The sequence below is a fragment of the Pyrgilauda ruficollis genome, unplaced genomic scaffold (genome assembly GCF_017590135.1).
Source record: "Pyrgilauda ruficollis isolate IOZ18807 unplaced genomic scaffold, ASM1759013v1 scaffold11, whole genome shotgun sequence".
Taxonomy (NCBI): domain Eukaryota; kingdom Metazoa; phylum Chordata; class Aves; order Passeriformes; family Passeridae; genus Pyrgilauda; species Pyrgilauda ruficollis.
The window spans coordinates 11,771,870-11,796,900 of NW_024509210.1; the positions used below are offsets into that span (position 1 = coordinate 11,771,870).

General features: G+C 42.0%; 1 protein-coding gene across 10 annotated transcripts in view; it reads left to right on the top strand.

Annotated features, from left to right (window-relative positions):
• The window catches only part of CAMK2G (calcium/calmodulin dependent protein kinase II gamma), a 119,316-nt gene that overhangs the window by 79,056 nt on the left and 15,229 nt on the right, over positions 1-25,031 (top strand). For 3 of the 10 annotated variants that reach the window (XM_041473107.1, XM_041473137.1, XM_041473161.1), the window contains exons 10-14: positions 939-1,061; positions 3,314-3,397; positions 4,039-4,081; positions 11,958-11,998; positions 20,535-20,567. In XM_041473107.1, coding sequence (XP_041329041.1) covers positions 939-1,061; positions 3,314-3,397; positions 4,039-4,081; positions 11,958-11,998; positions 20,535-20,567 — 324 coding nt within the window. Of the gene's footprint in view, positions 1-938; positions 1,062-3,313; positions 3,398-4,038; positions 4,082-11,957; positions 11,999-20,534; positions 20,568-24,386; positions 24,456-25,031 lie in introns of all 10 variants that reach the window. The other 7 variants (XM_041473098.1, XM_041473128.1, XM_041473153.1 and 4 more) reach the window with 3 other exon arrangements.

Consider the following 25,031-nt stretch of genomic DNA (forward strand, 5'->3'; position numbering starts at 1 on the left):
TAGTACTGTAAGGAAATGTTTTCAGGATAAATCCATTTTTTTCTCCCACTTAAAGACAGAGAGCTTCACCCCAACAGCATATTTGTGTTCTGAAGTTCACCTGTATTTGTACAGTAGATTCATAGGATTTAATCTCAGCATGCTGTCATCCATACCACATGCAAGCCTTTACAGGATGGTGTAAATATCCCATCTTTATCATTGCTAGAATTATAGCAGAAAGCAGTTACCCCCTCATGGATGATCAGCAGCTGGAATACTTAAAATTCTTTTCTTTGTTTTCATGCTTCTGTATTCCCATCCACTGTTACATCTCTCTTGCCCCCCAAGTAAAGATCTTGGTATGGTAGGTCAGTGCTAACAACTTGCTGCTGGGTTGCTACACCCAAGTGACTGGTATTGTTCCAGGATATTGTGTTTTATGGTAGGAAAAGTGTACCTGATGGGATGTTCCCTGTTAGTGGGTTTTGCTTTCATGCAGTTTTGCTGTAGTTAACTGTTTGTGATTTTTCATAAGCTGTTAGAGCTTTTAGCATGCTGTAGAAAGAGACAGGTGGGGTAAAAAAAGATAATGCCTGTGTTTTTCATGTAAGAACTCAGTTAAAAAGATCTGTGACTTGACTTTTTTAACTGTTGAGTGTGAAAGAAATTCAAAGGTCTGAGTGATTCCTAAAAGGCTTTTAAAATCTTAATCTTCTTGCTTATGTCTGGTGAATGGTACAGGTGTGTCCTGCTGTCTGGTACCATTCATTTGTTGGATTCTGGATGATTTTTGTTCAGTATGAGTTTTCACAAAAATTGGTGGGTTTTGCAAATGTGCTAGCCCTGGTATCAAAAGGGCAAAGGCTGCAATTTAGCTGTGTAGCAGGGGAGAATCTCTTCTGCTAGTAGAAGAGATTTCTATTCAGTTCATCATCTGTTCCTTCTTCCTCTTTTAGTTCCCATCACCTGAGTGGGACACTGTGACTCCCGAAGCCAAGAATTTGATCAACCAGATGCTGACGATAAACCCAGCGAAGCGCATCACAGCTGACCAGGCTCTCAAACACCCATGGGTCTGTGTAAGTGTTCTCCTTATTACAGGTTTGCCTTGAATGCACATGCCAGGAAGACTTGAAGGACCCAGTATATTTCAGATATTTAAGATTTTTTTTTGTAATTTTGATACTGACCTTCAACAAGCCAACTTTGTTATGCTGTGGTCCTTTTATTTCCACAGTAGTAAAAAAAAATCCGTATGCTTTTAGAATTTTGTCAGTGCCCACAGTTTCTGGTTTTTTCCCCACATCTTTTCCAATCCATAGCATCCTAAAGTGTCAAATGGAGTTTGGCATCAGACAAAAATTTTAGAACCATTTTGTTCTTAATCTCTGCTTCAGTTTATGGCATAGCATCTTGGCAATGTTTGGGACATTTCTGCTATGCTGCATCTTACCTGGCTGTAAACTTGAAATCAGCAAAAAATCTTTTGCTGTTATGTGCATGTAGTTTCTGCCTTGCCAGACCTCACACATAAGTATTTTTCATCTTTTGCGAAGTTGGCAAGGAAATCCCAGAACACAGCTGGGTGTGGGTGTAGGGGAGGGCAGCAGTGATGCACTTTTATCTCTGCAGGATGAAATAGTTTGACCTAAGTCTTACCAGATGCTCTGTTAATACCACAGTATACTTCTGGGATGGGTCTAGTGTGCTCCTTTGCTCATTTGTTTTTGAGAAACTGTGGTGGTGGTGTCCTTATACTACAAATCAACAGATAGCAATTTAAAGTTAATTATGTGAACATCTGTCTAACAGGAGCATCTGCTGTAAAATGATGCAAGTTCCTTGGAAGTCAAAACTTCACACTAGCTGAGACTGCATATCTTTTTTTTTTTTTTTCTCCTTGCATGCTTATAATCAAGTTCCTGTGTATTAAACTTTCCTCCAGATGCCTGTAGCCAAAGTTGTATTATGATAGCCCACTCCCTGCGGCAACTTTCCTTCTCTGAGCTAGGGGAGAGTCTGATTTCACTTCCCAGCCATGTCAGCCGCTTGCTGAAACTGCCTCCTGTTGAATTTGTTGTTTCCTTTTGCTTTGCAGTCCTTGTGTGCACAATATCTGTTTTTTTCCGGATACGTATGGCTCCTCTAAAGTAAATGTTGTAGGAAACCTAAAAAAGTTTAAAAGTTTGTCTGAGACACTGAGTGTCTTAGCATCACTGAACTTCTGAAGTATGTGTCCTGATTCTTGTAAGCACACATTGAACAACTGAACTTCACTGTCTCTCCTGAAGAGGCTGGAGGAACCGTGACCACCACTGTTGTTTGAGGACATTTTGGCTACATTCTTCCCACACACTGCCATGTGTACTGCAACAGGTGACCAGCTTTGACAATAGGATCAAAGCAGAGACTGCCCCTGAAACTAGCTGAATATGCACGCAGTTTACAGTTCTTTTGGGTATTGCAGAATTTTTTTCAAGCAAGAGAAAGTTAGTGGAGACTTTGTTCACACTTATCTGCCAGGTTAGAAATTCACCCACTGTCCTCATAAAGGGAATTCAGGCTTGTGGTTCTATGCAAGAGCAACAGCTACTTTGGCATTAGTCACTGGCCTCCTCGTGCTCTAAATGCTTGCAGTAACAGTTTCTGATTTCCTCTTGTGGTCTAAATGGCTGCAACAATTCTGGGAAGTTATCTTTTGTCTTTTTGCAGCTGATGGTATCCCAGTCTGCTTTGGATGATAGATGTGCATCACTGCATAGAGATTATGCTCATTTTTTCCATTGGTACAATAGAAATACATGATCTTTTCTCTTACATGTTGAGAATCTGTTTCTGCAATACTGATACAAAGATGCCAAGGCCTCTGCTAGTCAACCTCTTACATTCAGGGGATTGCCATGTCCAGGAAGGCTGCTGCTCACAAGTATTCCCTTACTGCTTGAAATTTCCCTTTCAAACTGTAACTAATGCAGCCCAGGTCTTTTCTGTAGTGCCTCTAACTCAGTTCACCATGGGTGTGCTTGTTCATTTGGCTTTGTCTTCATACTATCTTAAATCTTGTGTGTGCCTGAAAGGCAGGGAGCTCTGATTCTCACCTTTACCTCGGTCATAAATTTCTTGGGTGCAGTCCTATCATAGCCCATCTTAATTTAATGAGTCTTGATGGAAATTCTCAGGTTATGAACCAGTTGCAGTGCTTTGCATCCATGCGGTGGTGAGAGGCTTGGCCATGTCATCCTGAATGTGTTGATTGTGTGCAAATGGAATGAACTTCCCTGGCTGATTTGTATGGGTATGTTCTTGATATTCTGCTGTTCCTGTTTTTCAGCAACGATCCACTGTTGCCTCAATGATGCACAGGCAGGAGACTGTGGAATGCTTGAGAAAGTTCAATGCGAGAAGGAAGCTAAAGGTAAGTACATTATAATTCACTTTACATTTGATTTTAGTTCTCTGAATTGGAGGTTAGTGCCTTCCTAGCAGAAATAATTTTTTTCATGACTAGCACAGTGTTAGAGAAGTACCTAATGTGATCCTCCAGTACAGGGCACTGGAGCAGTGTACTGAGGAGCAGGGTAGTTAGTGTCTAAGCTTCCCATGCCTCCTCTGCTACATATTCATCCCTTCTAGTTTCTGCCAGTGAGTTGAAATAGAGCAGGTAGTTCTGGGACTTTTAGTTCTGAACATTCTGCACCTTCCAGTACTAGTGTTACCAGTTGCCTGCAGCTGAGGCAAAGCCTCTGACCTATGCACGAAGCAGCTCTCTGCTGTGTGAAATCTAGGAAGCAGCTATGTGTTTAATTCTTAGTGCCATTTCAGATTTCCTAGGCTATCCTGCCTGGCATCTAGCTGCTGCTCTAGAAAGGCAAGACTGTGAGTGGTCCCGTGTAGGGCCTAAGAGGCACACGTGGGAATCCTGGATACATAGGGGTTCTTCAGGGTACCAGTGGTATATGTCTGCATTGGTAACTGATGCATTGTGTCCTCCATGGGTCAGCCCAGCCTCTTTCTCAAGTGGCACTTTCTGTTATCCCTGCTTTGTCTTCCTCACAGGGTGCAATCCTCACGACGATGCTTGTGTCTCGGAATTTTTCAGGTAAGTCCTCAATGTTCCCATCCTTTCCTTGGTTGTGTTTTGTGTGAGTGAGCTGGAGAATATTTTAACCATTCTGGAGTCAAGTACGAGGGGAGGAAACATGGCTTCAGTTCATCATGGTGTAATGGTGGTCACTTTGCCTGAGCTGGTGACCAGTGTGAAATAGGAAATTATTTGTTTGGAGAGGAGCACATGGTATTGTAGTCTGGTACAAAACAGAAGTCAAGTCAGCTTCCATAACTGTCTCAGGATATTTTATTAGCAAATTACTTGTGAGAAATTCTAGCTGATATGATTAGCTTTCCCATCACAAACCAGGAGTGAAGAGCTCTTATTAGATAGGAGTGTTTTCTTCAGACTTGAGGCAGGGACAGGGAAGTAATATTGTTGAGAATAGGGACAGGAGCTGTTTGGATATTGTATTACTTTGACTCATCAAAAATGGGTCTGAAGTGTCTGGCTATTAGTTTTCCTTCTTGGAGTCTCAGAAGTGGTTTTCATCCTTTTAAATTTAATAGCTGGTAGTCTGGCTCCCACCCAACTGCATTACGTAGTGCATTTACTGAAAATGCAAATCTCAACATGTAAATCCATGCTTTTTGGAAGATTACTGTCTTGGCTCAGCACACCTAGGTGACGCAGTCTTATCTGTGTTCATTTTCATTTGGGTGGAAAACCTCTATTTGTAAGTGCTTTTGGTTTATGGGATCTTTGTTTTCTTTACCCTCTTTGTAATTTTCTTTCTCTTTTAAAAGAGCAGCCATTGAATGCATGAGTCAGATTTTTATTGCACCTGATTACAGCTGCTTTCAAGTGGAAGTCTGCTGTGTGGATTATGTGATGATGGAAGTGTATTGATTTCATCTGGTCATTTACTAATGGTGGATACCAATATTATATTCTGCATGTTGTTACAATAAACTTGTAATTGGAATGAAAACCTCTGTGAAATGATCATCCCAGCACACAAAGTGCACATTCATGCATACATTCTTCTATAAACTCAAGGCAGCATTTTTAACCTTCTGTATGGTGATGTAAAAAAAACAAAACACCTAATTATGTAAAATTATGCTACAATTAAGGACCAGCCCTCACCAACATCCAAACATTTTTTCTTGGTTCTTGCTTTCAGGTAGACCTGTGCCAATATGTCATTACTTGTGACTACAGCAATTTCTTTCTTCTGCATTTCTCATAGTTTGGCCTTAAAGGGACAGAATAATTTTATCCATTCATCTGTCCCACAATTGTGCTACTACAGGACTTGAAAATTCTATACTGTTTTCTGAGATTGATTCTGAAATAACTGTTTGGGGAGCTATGGCACAATGACAGGACTTCCACAGGCCTGTACAGAGCTAAACATTTTCCTGTGCTTTCTGCTGGTGTGAACTGGTTTTGTTCCATTTACACGGCTGATCTTTATTTCACTTAACTGATGATTCTGAAATCAGGGGTTTTATTCCTTTTTTTTTATAAACAGAAGTTTTAGATTAATTTTTAGTCTGTGAATGTTGTCACTTCTAATGAAGCTGCAGAAGTGCTTGGGTGAAAAAATCTCTTATGGGTATGATTTTGAGTACATGAAATGCCAAAGAGAAGGGTTCTCCTTAATGGTGTGTGACCTGTACATCCACTTAATCCCTGAGCTAGTACTGAGGAGGAAAAAGCTTGCTCTACTCATTCTTCTGTGTGTCAAGGGCTGAAGCTGCTGGATCCACTTCAGTTAACAGCTGAAGAAAAGGAAAATCCTAGGTGGCCCACACTGAGTGCAGGGTTTGCAGTGTTACTGAGTTCTGCTTTGAATATAAACTGTGATTCCAAGTATGAGACAATAATGAAAAACTGTCCAGAGAGAGATATTGTGAATTTAGATGCAAAGCCTCTGTCAAGAGTAGCAATTCCTTACCTTTTTATGTGTTTTTAGAGGGATGAGATCATCTACTCCTGTTTCCTTTGCAGGACTGTGTGTAATAGGAGTTTGACTTTTTAAAATTGTAATTATTTTTTAATTTACTTGGGTTTTCTAGTTGGCTGGTTGAAGTAGATACATCTGCTGGAATTAAAGAATTAATGCATGCTAACTAAAAGTAATAAGTTTAAAAGTTTGTGTGGGAGCTTTAGGTAGACCTCAGACTTGAAGGGTTCTGCAATAATATTTATTTCTTTCCCTAAAGCCCTTAAGGGGTTTTTATTTTTCTCTAATTGGGTGACACTATTTTGTGGATTTTTAAAAATCCCATTCCCAGCAGACAGGGAACTAAATTTATGAAGAGAGGGAAGCTTCTTCCTGCCTGGGGATGAGATCTCCTAAAAGCTTCTTTCATACATGTTTTGAACAAAGAGGAAAACAGAGGCTCATGTGGCCTCAGTATCAATTAATTAAGCAAGAGTGTACTATCTGCAGGAAATATGAGAAGACTCCTTTAATCTCATTGTCATTACTATCTCCTGTGTCACATTTTGTAGTATAGTATCTCCTGTATAGGCCTGTGACAAATTTGTTCCTAAAGAATCTGTAGCAGTACTCTCTCTTTTTAGCTCATCAAAAATTCTTGCTTTTTACAAAGAAAAAAAAAAGTTTCTGTTCTTTTGTAATTTGTTGCTTGCTATGTGCCTTTTGCCCCAGACCAGTTAAGTTAAAGGATATCTCGTTCCTTCCCCCAGTTATGATGTGTTCAGCCATTTAATATTGGCTGTTTCTGGTTCTTTTTAGAAGATTGCATCTCAGGCCAGCTGTAGGCTATTTGTTAAAAGCAGGTACAGTTGCACTCCTTTCAGCATAAGTCAGGAAGATGAAACCTGGTTACAATAAGGAATTTGTAGCTTCTCTCCACACTCTGGTAAGGTGTTCATTCAGCTGCAAGAGAGAACAATGCAATCTAAATTTTGCTGTAGAATTGTTAGGGTCACACCAGGGTATACACAGGATTACTTGGGTGTTCACTTGGGGCTTTGGATGTTCAGATGATCCAAGCAAACACTGACCTGATCTGCATTCACTTACAGAATACAGAAGTGCAGTCAGTAAATCAACTGATTAGATCATGTGCAAGAAACCCCTAAATCATCTTCTGAGAAGTAAATGTAAATTTATTACTAGAAGAGAGTTGGCAAGGTTTTTAAAGACTCCTGCTGTATTTAAGGGTGCCTGGACTAATTTATGTAGATAAAACTCTGTAAATAGGCTTGCTATAAATTGAGTGAAAGGATGGAAAAAACCTGGTTTTCATCTTAGGAGCAGCCATGATGCCAGGAGGAGCATCACCAAATGCTGAGAAGTGGCTTTTCTCCGTAAGCCGATTTTTATGCGCAACTTACAAGTGGCCTATGTGAAATTCTTAGTACTGTTTTCCTAAGTGGATTGCAACTGTTAATTTGGGGAGCTGTTCAGCAAGCTTTCACATTGTGAAATTAATTTCTATCGCGTGGTTCAGCACAAGTCCTGTGTTCAAAATAGATCCTAAGGCAGACATTGCAGGTAATTGAGACTTATGCCTGAAACCTGTATTTTTAACTGATGTTGAGCTTTCTTCTGGGTTGTCACAGCTTGCCCAAGTCAGTTTGGTGAGGGAGCTATTGTGGCAAAGTGTGACAATAACTGGAATTCATTACAGGTCTCTTACAGATTAACACTCCAATGTGCAGGTTTGAGTTTTTGGCTAGATAGGTGAGGTTGAGAGAGGCTGGAGGCAGATCTGAGAAGCAGAGTTCTTTCTAAGTAAAGAAGGCCTGAATATGCCTGTGTGTATTTAGTGTAACCAGTACAGAGATTTTTTTTAGCTGACTAAAGGGCAAGAAGGAGGAAATAGTACAAATACTGAAGTGGCACTGAAATATTTAGCTGTCGTGTTATACCTCCCTTCCAGAAGTGTGAAACTGAATTTTTGCTATTTTGTGTGTGTGTGCGTGTGCATATACATATATATCTATACTCAGGTTGAAATTTGAGTTCTTTTCTTTAACTGAAATGAGTAATATATGTGAAGTCTCTATTGTGTTATGTTAGGTAGATAATGATTCAGGACCAGAAATTTGTATCTCCTGGTAGGAATCAAAAGGTATGAAAATATGGAGCGGGAAAAATTATTAAGGTATTTGTAGAGCTTTGACTAAATAAGTATAATATCACTGGAAACCACATTTCCCAAGCAAAAGATGAAGTCACATTTAATGAAAGATTAAGTTGTTTTTAAGTGTTTTCTCTGTATCTACTAAATCTCTTAAGAAACAGTAAGGGTTTCAGTGAATGGTGCTCAACTACTACAGTGTGGACATGCCAAAGTAGTGGATTTCGGTTAGTAACTTCCATTTGCAACTTCCTAGAGTGATACAGATTACTGCATTTAATTGTTTATCACTATAGCCAGAGAGTCTAATTTGTCATCAAAAGTGGATATAAATTATTAGAATAATTTCTTCTACTTCTGCGTTCCTCTCTCTAAAGTGGGGGAAAGCTCTGGGAATATTTTTTTATTGTGGTGTTTGTCCTTTAATAAAATATTCTTGAAGTTACACTGCATTCATGGTTATTGTGTGTGATGGTAGCCAAAAGTGCCTCTTTTGACTGCACACTGACTGTTGGGTACTTTGTGGTGACCCCAGAAGTGACATCAAGTTGAGAAATAGTTAATTTTACTTTCTTTGAACTGAGAGTATGAGAATGACAAGCTGCAACTGTGTTTCATTGCGAAGTCTGTGTTGGTACGATACAATTTTTATTTTACCAAGTCTCAGTAAAGTCCAGAATCCTTTAGGTATAAATGCTTGTGTTTAGAAGCCAGAACTTGGCTTGTTTGTTAGACTAGCATCGTAAGTTAGTCAGACTTAAAAAAAGAAGCCTCTGTGCCTGATGGCATCTTCCTGCATCCCTAAAAAGAATTCTCTGGAAACTTAAGAGAGAAATGTAACTGAGTTTTGGCGTTTGAGGACAGGCTGGATGAAGGGTTGCTCTCTCTGGAAGAGGAGTGGGGCTGGCAGTGGGGAAGACACTATCCGTGGCTATCTTTGGAGTGAGTATTTCCTCTTCAGTCACCCCTTGGCTCTGGTACATCCAGAGTGTCTGGTGTTTATTGCTGATGAGTTCAGCATTAGGGATTTGTGTTTCTGCCAGGAACATGGTCCAGAGCCCAGGCTATTTACTATGGATGCCAGAACTGAAAGATGTGGGAAGAGGGAGGGGTATGTGCAGGAGAGGCCTTTTGTGTTTCTCTTCAGAGTTTAGCTGAAGAGTGACTTGTTAAGCCAGGAACAGAATTGTGTTTTTAAGTTACTGGGTTAGCAGCATGTGCTTTCATGTTTCTTTATTCTAGAAGAACTCTTAACTTCTAGAAGTTAAGAGAAGAGGGAATTTAATCCCTTTAACATGTAGAGGAAATGGGAAAGATAGAAAAAATTAGTCTTAGCATCTCACACCTGGAAGACTGTAGAGCACTGGTACAAGACTGTTTCAGGAACAGTAAAGAATCTGCCTGCAAGTGTCTTTGGATATTTCCCCTCCTGTTGTCTCTTTGCTAAACTGCCTGTCTTTTAAAAGGATTATTGTTACAGGAAGTCTTGTCTGTTGCTTGTTCAGAAATTCCTCTTGCACCCCCTTTTACTTGTGTCTTGTAATTTGTACAGGTTGATCTGTGGGTAGACCTGCATGCTTCCCTGTTGTCTGAGGTGTCTGAGTCATCTTTGTATGTAAATGTATTTCCTGGGCTCTCCAGCTCTTTATAAACACAGTATGGTGCATGAGCCAAATACACCACAGAGCAAGTTTCCTTCTGCAGTACTGGGGTGCTGTCAGGCCTGTGGGAGAGCAGCGTGTGCCATGCAGAGGTGCAGTCAGGGAAGGAGGCCGGACAGGCAGGCTGCACCAGGGAACATGGATCAACATTACATAGTGCTGGGCTGCATGGAGGCACTCTCAGCTGAATTTGCTCTAATGCTGTAAACGTGATTTTAGCTGTCTTCTGTCCACAGGGACAAATGTGAGGTTGTGGGAAGACTGCAGAAAGTGTGAAAAATGTTGCTTCCCTGCTTGTCTCTGGGATGTTCCCAGAACATGTGGTGGTACTATTTTGCTTCTCTGATAGTGGTTTGTTTTTGGTTTGTTTTTTTTTCCCACTTCAAGGATGTCCCATTTGGCATATTTGTTAAATTGCAGAATCCTTTACTCCTTCTGAAGTGTTGTAAGGCTGTAACAGTTTCTTGTTTTCAGCAGTTGTTGTGTGAGATGCCTTCATGCATGTGTGGTATGAATGCTGGACCCCTTTTGACCCCATAGTCACACTGTTCTCCTTCTCACTTGCATGTAGAATCAAGCTGGCCTATGTCATGCCTTCAAGGTGGCAAGAACTTACTTGTCTTGCAGTCTTGCAATGCTTTAATATGTGTACACTCAGAAAAGAGACTGTTGCAGGGCGGATGAGTTGCTTTGCCCACCTTCGTGTGTGCACGTTAGAACACTGTGTTTTGACACATCACATTCAGAAAACCTCTGCATGAGGTTCTTCCAACGTTCTTGGCTTCTAAGAGCTAGAAGGAAAACAAAATTGTAATCTAGCTTTATACTTGCATTAGAGAGTAGAATTAGGAAACCAATCCAGAGATTCTGGTAAGCTTATATGGGCTGCCACCTCTTTGTTGGGAGGAGATGCTGTAGTTGTTTGCACCAACTCAGCTAATATTGTGTAGTTAATCCATGTCTGTAGGGTCTTGTAGAGAAGGCGGAGTGGAAAATGTGGTTGACATAAAATTTGAACACTTGCTTAGGTATTGCAAAAATCTTTTTTGCCTAACGTTGCTGTTTCTAGAGAGACTGAGCACTCTGTGCAGTTGGTCAGTATGTCTTTGGGGATTTCAAGAGTCGTGTCAGCATTGTCTCAGGACTTGCCTTTTTTCTAGGCCTCATCTTTGCTGCACCTAAAACCCCGGTGCCCAGACCCAGAAGCTAGCTGCTTAGGAGAGCCACAGCATGTGTTGGTACAATAGCTGTATTGCATGCTCTTTACAAAAGTTGATACAACTGAATACATTCCTCATAAGTAGACAAGAAATGGTTTGTATCTGTTGAAGCTGAAGATGGGATCTTGCTGCTGACAGTCATGGTTAATGTACCACTTTGCTGTAATAGATGAAGCAGCTCCTTGATCACTCCCAAGTATGCCTTCTGCCAGGCACTTGTTGTGGGCTCTAGGTGTGTGCTTATCATTCTCTCAGTTTCACTGGTAGTGCCAGTTGTTCAAGTTGAGCACAGCAGAGCATCTTTATCTTTCAATTAAGAAATTCAGCCTAGTTCCCTGTCTCTTTTGCCATTCTTCCTTTTAACAGTTTTCAGATGCTGCCTTTTGCACTTTTTCAGTCCCTTTCTTTTAGCTATCCAGCTATCCCCAGAGAAACTGTATAACTGAATAACAGTAATTTAAAAGCTTCTGTATTATCAGCCCCCCCCCTTTATAAGCCACATCTGTTATGTCAATGCCTGCACTTACAGGTGCAGCCTTTATCCTGTTGCAAAAATCAGGTTTATTTTCCACCTGTAACTGCTGACACTTCTGGGTGGGGTCACAGTGTGTGACTGGGGGATGACAGAAAACTCTAAATTACCATTTCAGACTTGGTCTTCTTGAGGTGGTGAAAGTGGTAGTATTTTGTCTGAATAAGTGAGCAATAGATAGGATAGATGGCCCTCTGCTATCAGGATGAATTTGATGAGTGACTTGTCTTGTTTTCCAGGTCTCTTGCTGCTAGGGAGGAATTAACAGGATGGTTGTCCTTCTGAAGTTTTGGGCATTTTTGAGGGAAGTTGGGGAGGGGGGGTGGGGGAGAGAGAGAGAGAAGATAGTCTTGAAACCAAAATCTGATCTACTTCTGCTTTTCTCCACAGCTGCCAAAAGCCTGCTGAACAAGAAGTCAGATGGAGTGAAGGTAAGTTCTTGCTTTGCCATTTCACTGTCTTTCCCACCATCTGAACAGGAGGCAGCCAGTCTCCCTGGTGCCTGTCCCTTTCCAGGGTAAAACCACAGCCCTGTGGCCTGGATTGCTATAATCCAGTGTCTTGTTATGGAACCCTGGGTGGGATCTTAGTGCTCCTTACATGCATAATTAGCTAAGTGCACTGTTGCAGCAGCAGGAATTCCTTTTCCCCTTTCTGTGATGTATGGAGAACTGGTCAGCACTGGATTAGAAAGACCAAGGACTTGCTCCGTTGTTACACATGCCTCTGATTAGTCTGTTCTGTTCAGTGCTTCTGACTGTGAAAATTGCACAGAGCAATTGTGAGTGACTGATGATACAGCCAGCAGACCCCATGGAAGTTTCTTGGTCTACTCACTTGGACAGATGCTGAAGGCTGAGCTGGGAAGAAGGGTGGGGAAGGAGGAGCCTCCAAATGTTCATGTTTGGACAGAACGGAAACTGAGGAATGTGTTAAAAGTTCAATTCATGTGCCTGAAGTTGAGGCACTCTACTGTTCCCTTCTGAAGGGAATTATTTTTTCCCCACTTCAATGTTAGTCTTTGCGTTGCATGGTCATCATTTATTTCTGTAGGTCACACAGGCCCTTGCTAAGGCCCTGCTGTTGCAGGCAGCTGCCCTTTGTTGTCTGATACTGGAGGAGAGACAATTATAGGCTAGAGCATAGTCCTCCCCTACCTGTTCTGAAGGATAATTGTCCTCCACATGGAAAAGAAGAATTGGGTTTATTTGCTCGCATTTTCCTTTGAAGTCAAACCTTTCTCCACAGCTGTTAAGTGGAACTGTTCATCTCCTGGTTTAGCACTGTGGGCACTCTTCATTCTCCCTGTGCTGGGGGGCTGACATTCACACTGTAGGACCAGCACACTTATTCTCTCCTGATCTCTGAGCCCTCTTCCATTTTAATGAGGCTTTGTTCCCAGAGGGCTCACAGTACAAGCAGGCTGCTGGAAAAAGAGGTGTTTTCAGAAGAGTTGTGTTTGTTTTCGGATCTGCTCTAATAAAACATGCATTCTTACAGTTCTGCAGTATTCTGCCCAATTGACATCCAGGTTTTGGGGATAGTTTATTTTTTGATCAAAATGCTCTGTGAAAATGCTGTTCCTGCCCTAAGATTCTTGTCTTTGATATATGCCTGCAAGAGTGAGCTTTTGGCCATTGCACCAGCCTGCCTCTTGTACAGACATGCATTGAACACATGCACACTAATACAGCAAGTGTGTTAAGAGTTGTTGCATCTGTTGATATTTAAACCATTAGAATAGAATTCCAGTGGGATAAGAATGTATTATCCCTAATGTTGTGAAATGAGAACCAACAGGTGCTTACTTCAAAATCCCAATGAGGCAGAGGAGAAGTAATTGGAAAAACAGCAGGTATCAACATGTCTACAAAGTTTTGTTACCTATCTACAAAAAAAAAAAAAAAAAGACTTTCTTCTTAGGATTCTTGATTTCTAAAAAGCTTTCAGGGAGTATTACATCTTGGGTTAAAATATTCAAAAAATGGACAAAGGATGTACACGTAAATCTTGAGGCACTACTGCCTAGTAATGTAGTTACAAAGAGACCCTGTACATTAGAACCTTCCAGCTCCATAGAAAGCTTGTGGTGTTTGGTTCATGGAATACATAATGTCTTCCTCTCTGAAAAGGATAATTCTAGATTTACTTTTCTTCATCCCTTTGCAGTATATGTTGCTCCTCATATGTGTAATTAAATACTTTGATAAAATGGCAGGTATATTAGAGAGCATAGCATTGTCTGTTCTTGGTAAATGAGATTGTCCTCTGGAAACCACTGCTTCTGCAGGACACTGGAGACCTGCAGTCAAGAGTCCATGCAGCTTCCTCCCTCCAAAGTGTTACAGCAGTCTGGCTTTGCAGTGGGAACCTCGGTGTTGTCCATGAGGTGCATTGCTCATGTTCACCCTGGGCTGAGGGCCCCCAGGAGAGGTGTTTAAGCTTCCCATTTTCCTTAAATAGTGTCTGTCTTCAGGTATGGATTTTGAGTCCTCATTTCTGTAAGTGTTAAAACTCAGAAACAATATTAAAGCTCCTGTTTTGAGTTACTCTTCTGTTCAGTAATACAGACTTTTAAAAGTACAAGTTGTTTTCCCCCAGTGCTAAGCCTGGACAAGACAAAGAGTGTGTAATGGTCTGTGTGTGTTAGTAGGACATCCTTAACACTTCTGTTGTAGGATTTCTGTGTCTACATTCCTATCTCTTTCCTTGCCCTACTGTAATGGGTGCTGCATCCCATTTGAAGTGTAGTCTTTTACCATGTCCATTTGCTTGTTGGAGCAGTACTGACCCATTGACTGCTGAGGACAGTCTTTGTGCTGGTCACTGTTTGGTTGGTGGCCTCACCATTGTGACTGGCATACTTGTCACGTGTTGCTCCTTATGCAGGAAACTTGTAATTTTAGCTCCACTCACTTTCTCACCCTGTACAGTTATGACAAACAACTTGTGGCAGTGTCTGGTTGAGGTAACAGCATCTGGTCTTACTTGTGGCAAGCAATGATTTTCTGCCCATTGCAGTAGTGCAGAGCACAAATACCATGGCTTGAACACCAACCAGATTTTCAGCTTTGTGGTATCCTTTTCACTCCCACTTCCTATATAAATTATTCTACATCCAATGTAGGTTTAGAACAAGCACTGCATGCTGTAATTCTCACTGGAGTCTGCTGCTGACCACGTACCATCTGGTTAGGCTGTTTCTCTTGTTTTCTCCTGATAAGAACACTGGTTTGTTTGATTGTAGAGTTTTCTGTTTGTCTCTTACAACCTTCTTGGAAACCAACTCTTTATGGAGATTTGAGAGAAAATATGTTTCAGTTTCTTCATTGGTTTTATCTGATCCAGGGTGACTGTGCACCCTAGGACTGTTGTCACAGAGATCCACAAAGTAGATAAGAATTGAAAGAGTATTTCTTCCACAAATAGATTACTACACTAGTGTAAAACTTAATGGCTTTAAAGACACTGAGAAAAAAGCACCACCAGTTTGTGTTAATTTATTTTCTGTTTGAGGTAGCTTTCCCTTTTTTTGGCTGGTATTCAGAGCTGACTGTGCTAGAATTCTGCATTGTTTGACAAGGATAGTAGGAATTTCTATTACATAGTATTACACAAGCTTGAGTGAGACGTATACATCTTTCTCAAGTTTTATTTGCAATAACTCCATGAAAATGTGTGTTGGTGAATTTCTGACGCAAGGTACAGCATGTACTTGCTGACTTAGCGTAAATGAGAGAGGAATGATTTGATAGTCATATGTGGTGATCTAAGCATCTAGCATGAGTTGTGTTGAGCTGATACTAAAAAAAAAATGCACAATTTTTGTTTCTCTAGCAATAAGCTCAAATCCTTCACTGAAGAAAGTTTAGCACTAAAGCAGTGATGATGCATGCATTTTACTTGGATCAGACCATTTTGGAAGGCAGTGGGAGAAGTTTAAATCAGGAGGGAAGGACAGGAAAGAAACTTTTTCAAAAAAAAATTGCAATACTGGTTTGTCCACACTGGGGTTGTTTTGATAAATTTCCGTAGATGTGACTGCTCCTTTCAGCAAATTCCTTTCCAAATTTTATTTGAAGCATTCCTGGTTTTAATTTTGCACTGTTGCTTCTATTTCAAGTACTAATTCTGCTAATTGGTAGATATTTCATCAGCTTGGCACTTGAGAACTTTTCCATTATCTTAAATAATGGATGATTTAAACTGCCTTGAATCTTAAATTCTGCCTGCTCACCAAACCTTTGTAGTGCTGCACTCACTTTCTTCAAGCAGAATTTGGATCCAAGCTGTTGGAGTAGCAGCAGGAAGGCCCAAGTTTTATCCCCAAGGAATGTGGTTTTCTGCTTTCAAATCCAGAAAGTGAGGCTAGAAGATACTGAGTGAGGAGTTGCAGAGCCCCTGTAACATACCACATATCTTGTGGTCATCACTGTAGGTCCCAGGTATTTTTTTAAGATTCTAAATTTATGGGCAACATTGTGCATGTACCATTTAAAATTTTACTTTAGATACTTTCAAATCAGATTTATTTGCTTTCTTGTTCCCCTTTTCTGACTCTAATCTGGATAATCTGGAATTGCTATGTACTGCAAGGTGAGAGGGGTTAACGAGTGGGCTGGGGTAAACACCTGGATGAAGATTAAGGACACTTTATGCTGAATGTTCTTCCTCTAAGCTTGTCAGGATCTGGACTCCCTGGAGTGAGTGTTACAGTCCTACTGCTGGTTGTTTTTTTTTTTTTTTTTTTTTGCCTGTGAGTAGCACTTCAAAGAGTTGTGTTCCCTTTTTTCCAAAGGGGTATTTCACTTCCTGCTGATGTGAGAGGTTGTGTGTGCTTCCAGTTATAGCAGGGCCTGTAAGACCCATTTCTATAATCAGAATTGTTTAATGCACGAAGTCTTATTTTCAGTTAAGCATGTAATGGTAATTATTTTTTAATTGGTCCTTCTCTAAGCTCTTTGTCAGTTTCTTTTTTTTTTCCTCTTTACTTCTGATCACTTGGGTTTGCAACTAGGATTTACAAAATTATATCAATAATGTTCCTCAGGCCCACTGTAACACTATGTAGATAGTAAATTGTAGAGCATGCTGTGGGATGCAGGAGATTTTAACAGCAGTCACTTGCAATGCTCTGCCAAGTCTGTTGATTTTCTACCTTGTCTTTCTGCCACATGCACTCTGTTTTCTTTCCCAGTAAAAGCTGAATAGCACAGCTGAAAGGAGAACTCGACTGAAAGAGGAAAAATCCATTCATTTGGTTTAGCAAGGTTAATGTTCTAAAATCTGCCCTATATGTTACATAACTTCAAAGAGGTACCAAGTATCATTTGTTCTGCTGTTTGTGAGGAATATTGCAGTAAGTGTACATTTTATGCCTGATGTGTACCACTTTCCCTGCCCTTTGCCCAGTAAAGAGTATGTGGGGAAGGAAGGATGCTCTGTAAACTGGCATGGCTGCTTCTTGGTGAAAGCATGCCTTAAACAGAGAAGGCACAGTAGCAAGGTGAAGCAACCTATAAAATCTGCAAGGGTCAAGTAACATTCACACAGTGACCAACAGGAGTTAATGTTCCTATCTCTGTATCTGGACTTGTTATAATCTTAAAGCCATACTGTTTAAATATTGTTTATGGTGAAGCTAAACAGGGAGAACCCAAGTTCATCTGAGCAGCAGAGTTTTGTGCTGAACTGTGTTATGCAAGACACCTGGGGAGTGCTTCAGATCTGTTTAAGTGCTGACATCCAGTAGCACATTATATCCGTCTTTGATGCAGTCAGTTTTTTCGCTGCATTGTTGTAATGCCTGGAAACACCAACTGAGATCAAGGGTCCAGTGTGCTTAGCAGAAAATCCCTGCCTCTTAGCTTACAATTTAAATAGACAAGCTGACAAAAGGGCAAGAGAGAAGATGGATTGACAAAGATTAAATTATTTGCTCAGCATCACACAAAAGTGCTGAAGCAGAAGCAGAAATAGGACCTCAGATTTGCTGGTTCAAGATGACTCTCACTATGACGATCTGCTTTTAGTTCAACATTTTTTTCCTACCTTAAGTTCTGAAATGACTATATTCTCCATGGGAATATGAATTGCTTCAAGCATGATATTTTAACATAAATATGCAGTATCAGAGTGGGGGAGAACTGCATGTAGAAGATGGAAATACAGAAAGCTGTCATAAAAGTAAAGTAGCTATGTAAGTTCCCAGGACTGTGAATGGGACCTTGCTTGGAATCACTCTACTTCTTATAGTATGTTTTGGTATGTGCTGTGGAATGATTTGCGCTCGCCATTTCTAGTATTGCTGCCATGCTGAAGAGAAAGTGATTCTTCAGATTGTCTTCTGTCACCTGCTGACTTCTGTTGATTGTTACCTAAAGCAAGTCTGTTCTTTAAGTTTCACTGTAGAGAATCTGCTCCTCTTTGAGAGACGAACACCTAAAATTCACACACGTAACAAAAATAGAACTGTAACAAACACTCATCCCTAGGTGTGTTGTGTGTACTGCTTTGGGAAAATGTTTTGTCACTCAGGTGTAGGGAAACCCTTAAAGTGATCAGCGAGGTACTTTACCAGGCTGTGTCTGCCTTTAACAATTTTTTTCATTCCCTGCAGCATCTTTGCTCTCCCTAGTAGTTCTTAGAGGGTTCTGTGTTATGGAAGGGAAAGAGAACTCTATAATTAAACTTCTGTTCTCTTATTTACTTTGCTAAGTTGCAGTCACATTAAAAGAACAAAAAGCTTTGCTCTCTCAGCTAGTCACTTAGGAAGGTAACAATAGATGGTTCTGTTGCAGCTCTTAAGATGTAGTGGGAGATTGATCTGGCTTAGTAATTTCCTTGTATATGATTTGACTTAATAAATTTTGATGCTTTAGCACTTACTGCCAGTGCCTCGTGTTGGCATTATCTAACCTGTCTTGTGTTTTAGTAGTATTTTCATGCTCTGGTCATAACACAGACGTCACTCCCTGCCCTTTTCATACTGCCAACCTAGCTTTTCTTCTCCATGTTACTATAGTAGCCAGTAATAATGTGCTTCCTGGGATTTCTACACTGCATCATGCCCTGTAATAGACTAACACTGTTTTAAATGTAGCTTGTACTTTGATTAAGTTCTGACCTGCAGAGGGTTCTGTTTCCTCCTGTGTCAGTGTTACTTGTGCCTCTGTGTAGGAGGGTGTTTGTTTTCTGTATGCCTTTGTTGATTCTTTTCCTATTGAACCTTTTGCTTGTATCTTAACATTTTCTGTCCCTTTTTTCTTTTGTAACTTACTGGAGGAAGTCCGTATGAATTTCAAATGAGATTGTCTTTCTTAGAGACAATAGTATCCATATAGTTTCTTTTTTGTCTGCTGCAACTTAGAGGATACATTAAAAGTAAAAACAGTAGTTTTTCATTGTTGTGAATTTCCACTTTTCCCAGTTAAAAATTCCCTGTTGTGATGGGGTACAAGGATTTCTCTGGGTTGCTGGCAGTCTAAGCATTATATTCATGCACTGGTAGTAGATGCTATTTTAGTTCTAGCTTGAGGAAAAGCCTGTGGAGAAGCTAAATTGTCCTGAAAGAAATGAGAGTAAGCACAAATGTGTAAACCGTGTAATGGCAAGCCCTGTGTTGTGCCTCCATGAAATGGAAGATTTGTGAGCCAAATGGTGAACAGATCAGAGTGACTGTGGACTGTATGGCATGATTAGGAATGTGGTTCTAGGTATGAGGTGAACATGGGCACTTCTGCTTTCAAACACATGCCAGTGTGTGTGTGTGTGCTTGAGCTCTGATGTGAGGATAGCAGGGATGAAGGCAATATTCAAGGTAAGGGCTGTGAAGGCTCAGTAAGTGTATGAAGTGGGGAGCTACAACTCCATGGCCTGCTCGGTGTTCACAGGCTGCTCCAGGGGGTGCTGTGGTAGTGTGCAGGAGTCCAGAGCTACAGACCTGAGCCCACGCCATCGTGGGTTTTGACTGACGCGAGCTGTGCTGTCCTGTACCACTCTGTGGGCTAGACTGTAGTAAGCAGCAGAGAATAGCCTAGATAGTACCAAAGGAGAATGGCAGATGGAAAATGTACATGGAGACAGCAAGGGGAAGGCATAGCATTGTAATGCTGAAAGACCTGCCAGGCTCAGCTTGAACTGGATGACACTAAGAGTTTAGTGAAAGAGGAGTGAAGTGCATGCTGAGCCTCATTTACTGGAGAGTGCAATTTGGTGTGAAGATGTCTTTGAAGATGACTGAAGATGCCATTTATCAAGAGTAGAGTCCAAGAAGGTTGAGTAGTGTTTGAACCTGTTTGTTCTTCTCCCAATATCTGAGAGTGCAAAGTGTTCTGGCTGTTGAGTGCTTCTGTCTTTCATGTTTGAGCATTAGTGCACCTCTCCAATCAGGCCCAAATTCTATGTGAGGGAGCCTTTCTCCTCCCCATGCTATGCACACAGGTTCCCTCTTCTTTCTTTAGTCCCTGCATGTGCCTTTCTGTTGTGGCCTCCTCCCTAGCCTCTAAATCTGAGTTGCAAACACACCTCTGCATTCTCCAAATGTGAACACACAGGGGGTTTCTGCCTACCTCTTCAGTTTGGCTGGAGAAGCTGCCCCATTCTCTGAGGTGCGAGAGCACAGAGAGACCCCCTTGTACCCCACATCTTGTGCATATATACTGCTCTCTCTTCTTCTCCCCTTATATCAGTGTGTGGGGCACCTATATTCTGACCTCAGTGTTTGAGGGGATAGGGGTCTTCAGCCCTGCCCTTTCCCCTGGTGTGTAGTCATGTGCTTTAATGGTGACTTCTCTCTCTGTTCCTTTTTTCTGTGTCTGTGCATTTCTGCTGCTGCTTGTACCTGCCTCAGGGGAGCATTATTGGCAGGGGGGCCCTTGCTGGCACACTAATGTGTGAATAGTTTCTGTGCTTTTCTTCTCATCTCCTCTCTTCCCTTCTCTTTCCCTCTCTCAATGATGTGTCCAGAAAAGGAAGTCGAGCTCCAGTGTGCATTTGATGGTGAGCACCTCCCGTAAGCTGCCTGCGATTCGTGCCTCCGCCATTTTCCATGCCATGCACGCTCGGCTTGTGCTCATCACCCTACATAGCATGTCCGTGCAAGGGGGTGGCAGGGGGGGTCAGTGTGCACTCAGGGGTCCATGTCCTCACCAAAAGGATCCTCTGGCCACATACAGCTCCCATTTTGTGCAGAAAATCCAGCTGCTGGCAACTCAGTTTGACTTTGCCTGCTCTGAGTGTGAAACGAAAAAGACAGTGGTTCTCCTGGGCTCAGCAGAGCAGGTGTGTGCCTTGCCTGGACAGGAGGCTTTGTCATTCTGTTGCAGAGGTGCCAAAAAGAGGAACAGGTGCTTTGCCTGGTGTTGGTGCTGTCATCCTTGATAGGAGTCTTGCAGTGTAGAACAAACTGGGAGTCACTCCAAATGTGGCAGAGAGTGATGGCGCTCCACCGTTCAGATGAAACGTGTGGGCACAGCACCACTGGGCAGTTCACAGCTGCCAGTCACTTCGTTTTTTAGCATACTTACTGAAAAGGTTTGTTCAGAGCCTTTATAATCCAAAACTTCCTTTTGTCCTGGTCTTGTTTATGTATCCCAGCATGACCAAATACCCAGTAACCGCCCCCCCCTCCTGTTCATTTCCTTTCTCATCCATCAAAGTGTTTGGCATTTATACAATTTGTTCAGAAAATAGTCAAATCCACTCTCAAGGGTTCAAAGAGGAAATTGGCCAGTGTCATATTGTCAGAAGTCATACACAGCCCAAAGACACACTTTGAGACTAAGATATGAACAGTAACCAAAGGACAAGAATTAGTTATTTTATTATCTCCTATGCACAGAAAAATAACAAAAATATTTCTTCCATTTCAGATAGAAGTGGGAACATTACAGTATCAAGACAGCAGAATAATTGTTTTTGCGTTACCACCTGGAAAATATTTCTCCTCTTCCTCTTTCAATGACACCTTAAAACTGTAAAAAAACCCACAAGAAAAGAAAAATTTTCACTGCTTTGAAAATCTGAAATGAGTGGCTAATTTTTCACCAGCTCTGCCTTTGTGCAGAGCAGATCACTGTGCCTTTCTTGCCCTTCTGCCAGCAATACTTAAATTTGCCCACTGCCAGCAATACTTCAATTCCCTTTGCATATTGTTTTAAAGCAGCTGGGATATGTAAATCATGTAAGCCTCTGAAAACATGGAAGCAGTGAAAGTGGCTGAATAACCAGAGACAGCCTATGCATTGGGAGTTAGTTTCTTTTAGTTGGCTATGTGTGTGTGTCCCTACGATATGAGCACTGGTCTGTTTTGTTTCTCTTGTACCCTCTGTGTTGCTCGTGCCTGTCTGTCTGTCTGTCTCTTGTCGAGCTCAGGAAATGTTGCCAACTGCTATGTCAAAATGAATCATGTTACAGATCTTAAGAAGGGCCTAGCACCTTTTTAGATGAATGGGCTTCTTTTAACTTGAGTTGTACAGAATTACCAAGGATTGTACCCTGGCCGGTGACTGATGTTGGCTGGCAGCAGGGGTGAAGAGGGGTAGGAGTTGGCTGTGCTGCCTGCACCTCTGGGAAGGAAAGGCTAGCTTCTGCCAGGGAAGAGCACGTCGGTAGATGGCACATGACGTGAGTGTGTGCAGGAAGCTCAACATGTCAGATGCCTTCCTTCACCTGAGAAGGAGCTGTGAAAAATGTGCAGGCTAAGCTGCCTCTAATTTCATTGGGACACTATCCTGTAGTAAAATGCTATCCAATTCTGGACTAGCAAACATGATACTTGGTCTTCTTCAGCCTACTGGCTGGGGAAGAATATCGTGGGTGAGCTGCATGCTCAGTGCAGACTGAGGGTAGGCTGTGTGCTTTGAGTATGTGGGGCTTTGCACTTTATAAGGCAACATAGCACTCCTAACAGGCTGTTGTCAACTTTTTATTTGGAACAGTGGCTTCATGGATATTTGTTTAGGTTTTGGTTGTTGTGTTGGGTTTTTTTCTCATTTGGCCTTAGTTATAAAGCCTTGCAAAACAGTGGAATTATTTTTGTATAGCTTCTTCCATGCTATTTTAATTTTTTATCCCAGTGGGCTAAGAAAAGTGGGTTACCTTACTCTCACTGGAAGAGGTTTGAAAGATAGATCTCTGCATTAGGATCACTGCTTCTGAAGAAGTACAAGAGCCTCAGTGCTGTGTGGAGAGGTGGACCATTGTCAGAAGTTTGTGCCACAAAATAGCTTGGGATTAACTTTTTCAGGTTGATCTACTCCTCTTTGACATCCACAGTGACCTGTCATCTCTTCTGCCATCAGGCTGGAAATACATGCATAAAACAAAACTCTTGGAAGGCCAGTGTCTTAGGACAATGCAGGGATGTATAGAAAAAGGGAGCAAACCATAATTTCTGTGGTATTTCTCCTTTCTTAGGTTGGAGTTTGAGTGTAAATGTTTGGGGTTTTTTCTCACGGACTTCTAAAGAGTTCATTTCTGCCTCTCTCTCTTCTACTTCCTCCCCCCTCCACCTGCCCCATCTTCCTCTTTTGTTTCTCCTTTCTCCCTCTCCAAGACCTGTTGCTTGTGAAGAAAAGCCGAAGTGTTAATAGATGTTTTTTAAGTCTTGGTCTCATAAGATCTTTCACTGGTTGACATAATTATACCTTTGGCAGATGTTTTCCATCTTAGCATTTGACTTCTCTCTTCTTTGTGGTGTTTGTGGTGTGGTGATTAGGGCCTGATGTTTTGCAGTATGAGTTTGCACTCCCTGAGTGGGATTGAGAGCCACTCGAGGGCACACTACTGTGAGCTCCCATCGGGGGCCCTGATCTATAAACGCAGGAGTGTGAGCGAGGCTCCTGCAGAGACAATTTTGACCTTGCTGCTGGTGTCTAGCAGCAAAAGAGACGTAGCCTGGTGTGGGGATCACAAGTGGGCTGGATCCGTGGGCTAGGAACCCTGTACTTATGGATAGGTTTGGCTTCCTACAAACACAGACTCGGTTCATTCCTGACGTACATGACTCAATGGGATTATTCTTTTCAGCAAGCTGGTGATGGCCTCACTGTTGTGCTGTATGAATGCAGAATATGGAGATTTTATTCTTCTGCCACAGCTACAAGAGAGTCTGAAGAGGGGAAAGATGAAAACCTGCTGAGCACCATCCAGAGACCTTCCTACTTGTGGAACTATATGGCCTTTTCCTTATGTCCCGGTCCCATTCCTTTCAATATTTTGGTCCTGAAGTCTCTTTGTTCAGGTTACAGCAGGGATACAACATATCATACATTACCTTTTCTCTACCTTTTCTAGGGCTGACCACACTTTTACTTGGCTCAATAGATTCCCTGGAACTCTCAGCATTATCGCATACCTAGAACTGTTTCTGTACACTTTGGGACACCTCAGACTTGACTCCCATTTGTGCCCTGTTTGAGACCATGACTACTGTGTGTCTCTCACTTCTGTAGTCTCTTTCTCTCAGGACAGCTGCCGTGTCTCATTTTCCTTCACCAGATATTTTTTGTTAGTGCTCATTGCAGGATTCTCCCCACCCCTTTGGGCTGCTGCCTTTTTGCCTTCTGTTTTCCTTCCTTATAGCTCTAGCAGTCCATTCGCATTTGAATTTTGGTACATCCTGTACAATTTCTATTGCCTCTGGGGGAAGGATGATGTTCAACTGGGGCAGCACTCCTCCTTCCTCTCTCTTCTTGGTGACTGAGCTTGTGGGGAGGGGAGGGTCTGAGGAGATGGTTGGGGTTGAAGCAATACTGTCATTTTCTTGCTGCCTCTGCTGCCCAGCATGGGAACTAAAACCATGTTTTTCTGTCTCAGCCACAGAGCAACAACAAAACCAGTATAGTAAGCACTGCAAAAGAAACACCCCCAGTGCAGACGTCCATGGTATCTTCCCCAACCACTATTTTTTTTCCCTGTTTGGTTTAATTTTGATTCTGTCCTCTCCCCTTCTCCTCCCAAACCCCTTCCCGAGTGCTGCTTGTGCCACTCTGTTTCAGCTTATGTTTTGGCTTCGTTCTGTCTGTGTCCCTGTGCTACTGTGGGGCTTGATCACAGCCTCACAGGCTTTGGGATGGGGTGCTGAGCAGAGCTGTGGTTGGATGTGGGGATCGCAGCTTGCCTGGACTTCCCCGTGTGCCACCCCTGTATAGTTCTGTGTGTCTCGTTCAACTGTTCCTGCTGGCTTTGGGGAGGATGGTTTTGAAGAACAGAGTGTCAAGCTCCATCCACTCTCCAACATTCAGGAAATGGAGGATGGACTTCAGGACGCCAGAGAAGAAAGGGCAGACAAAGGGTTTTTAGAAGAATCCTTTGCTGGCCTATTTGACCTGCAGAGTTGAGTGGCTGATCTCCTGCAGGTCACTGACTTGCTGGGCTGGCACTTTCTGTTTGGCCTGTGTGCAAGCTCTGCAGTGCCAGTACAGTGCCAAGTACATTGAATGGCACAGCCTGGGTGTGTGG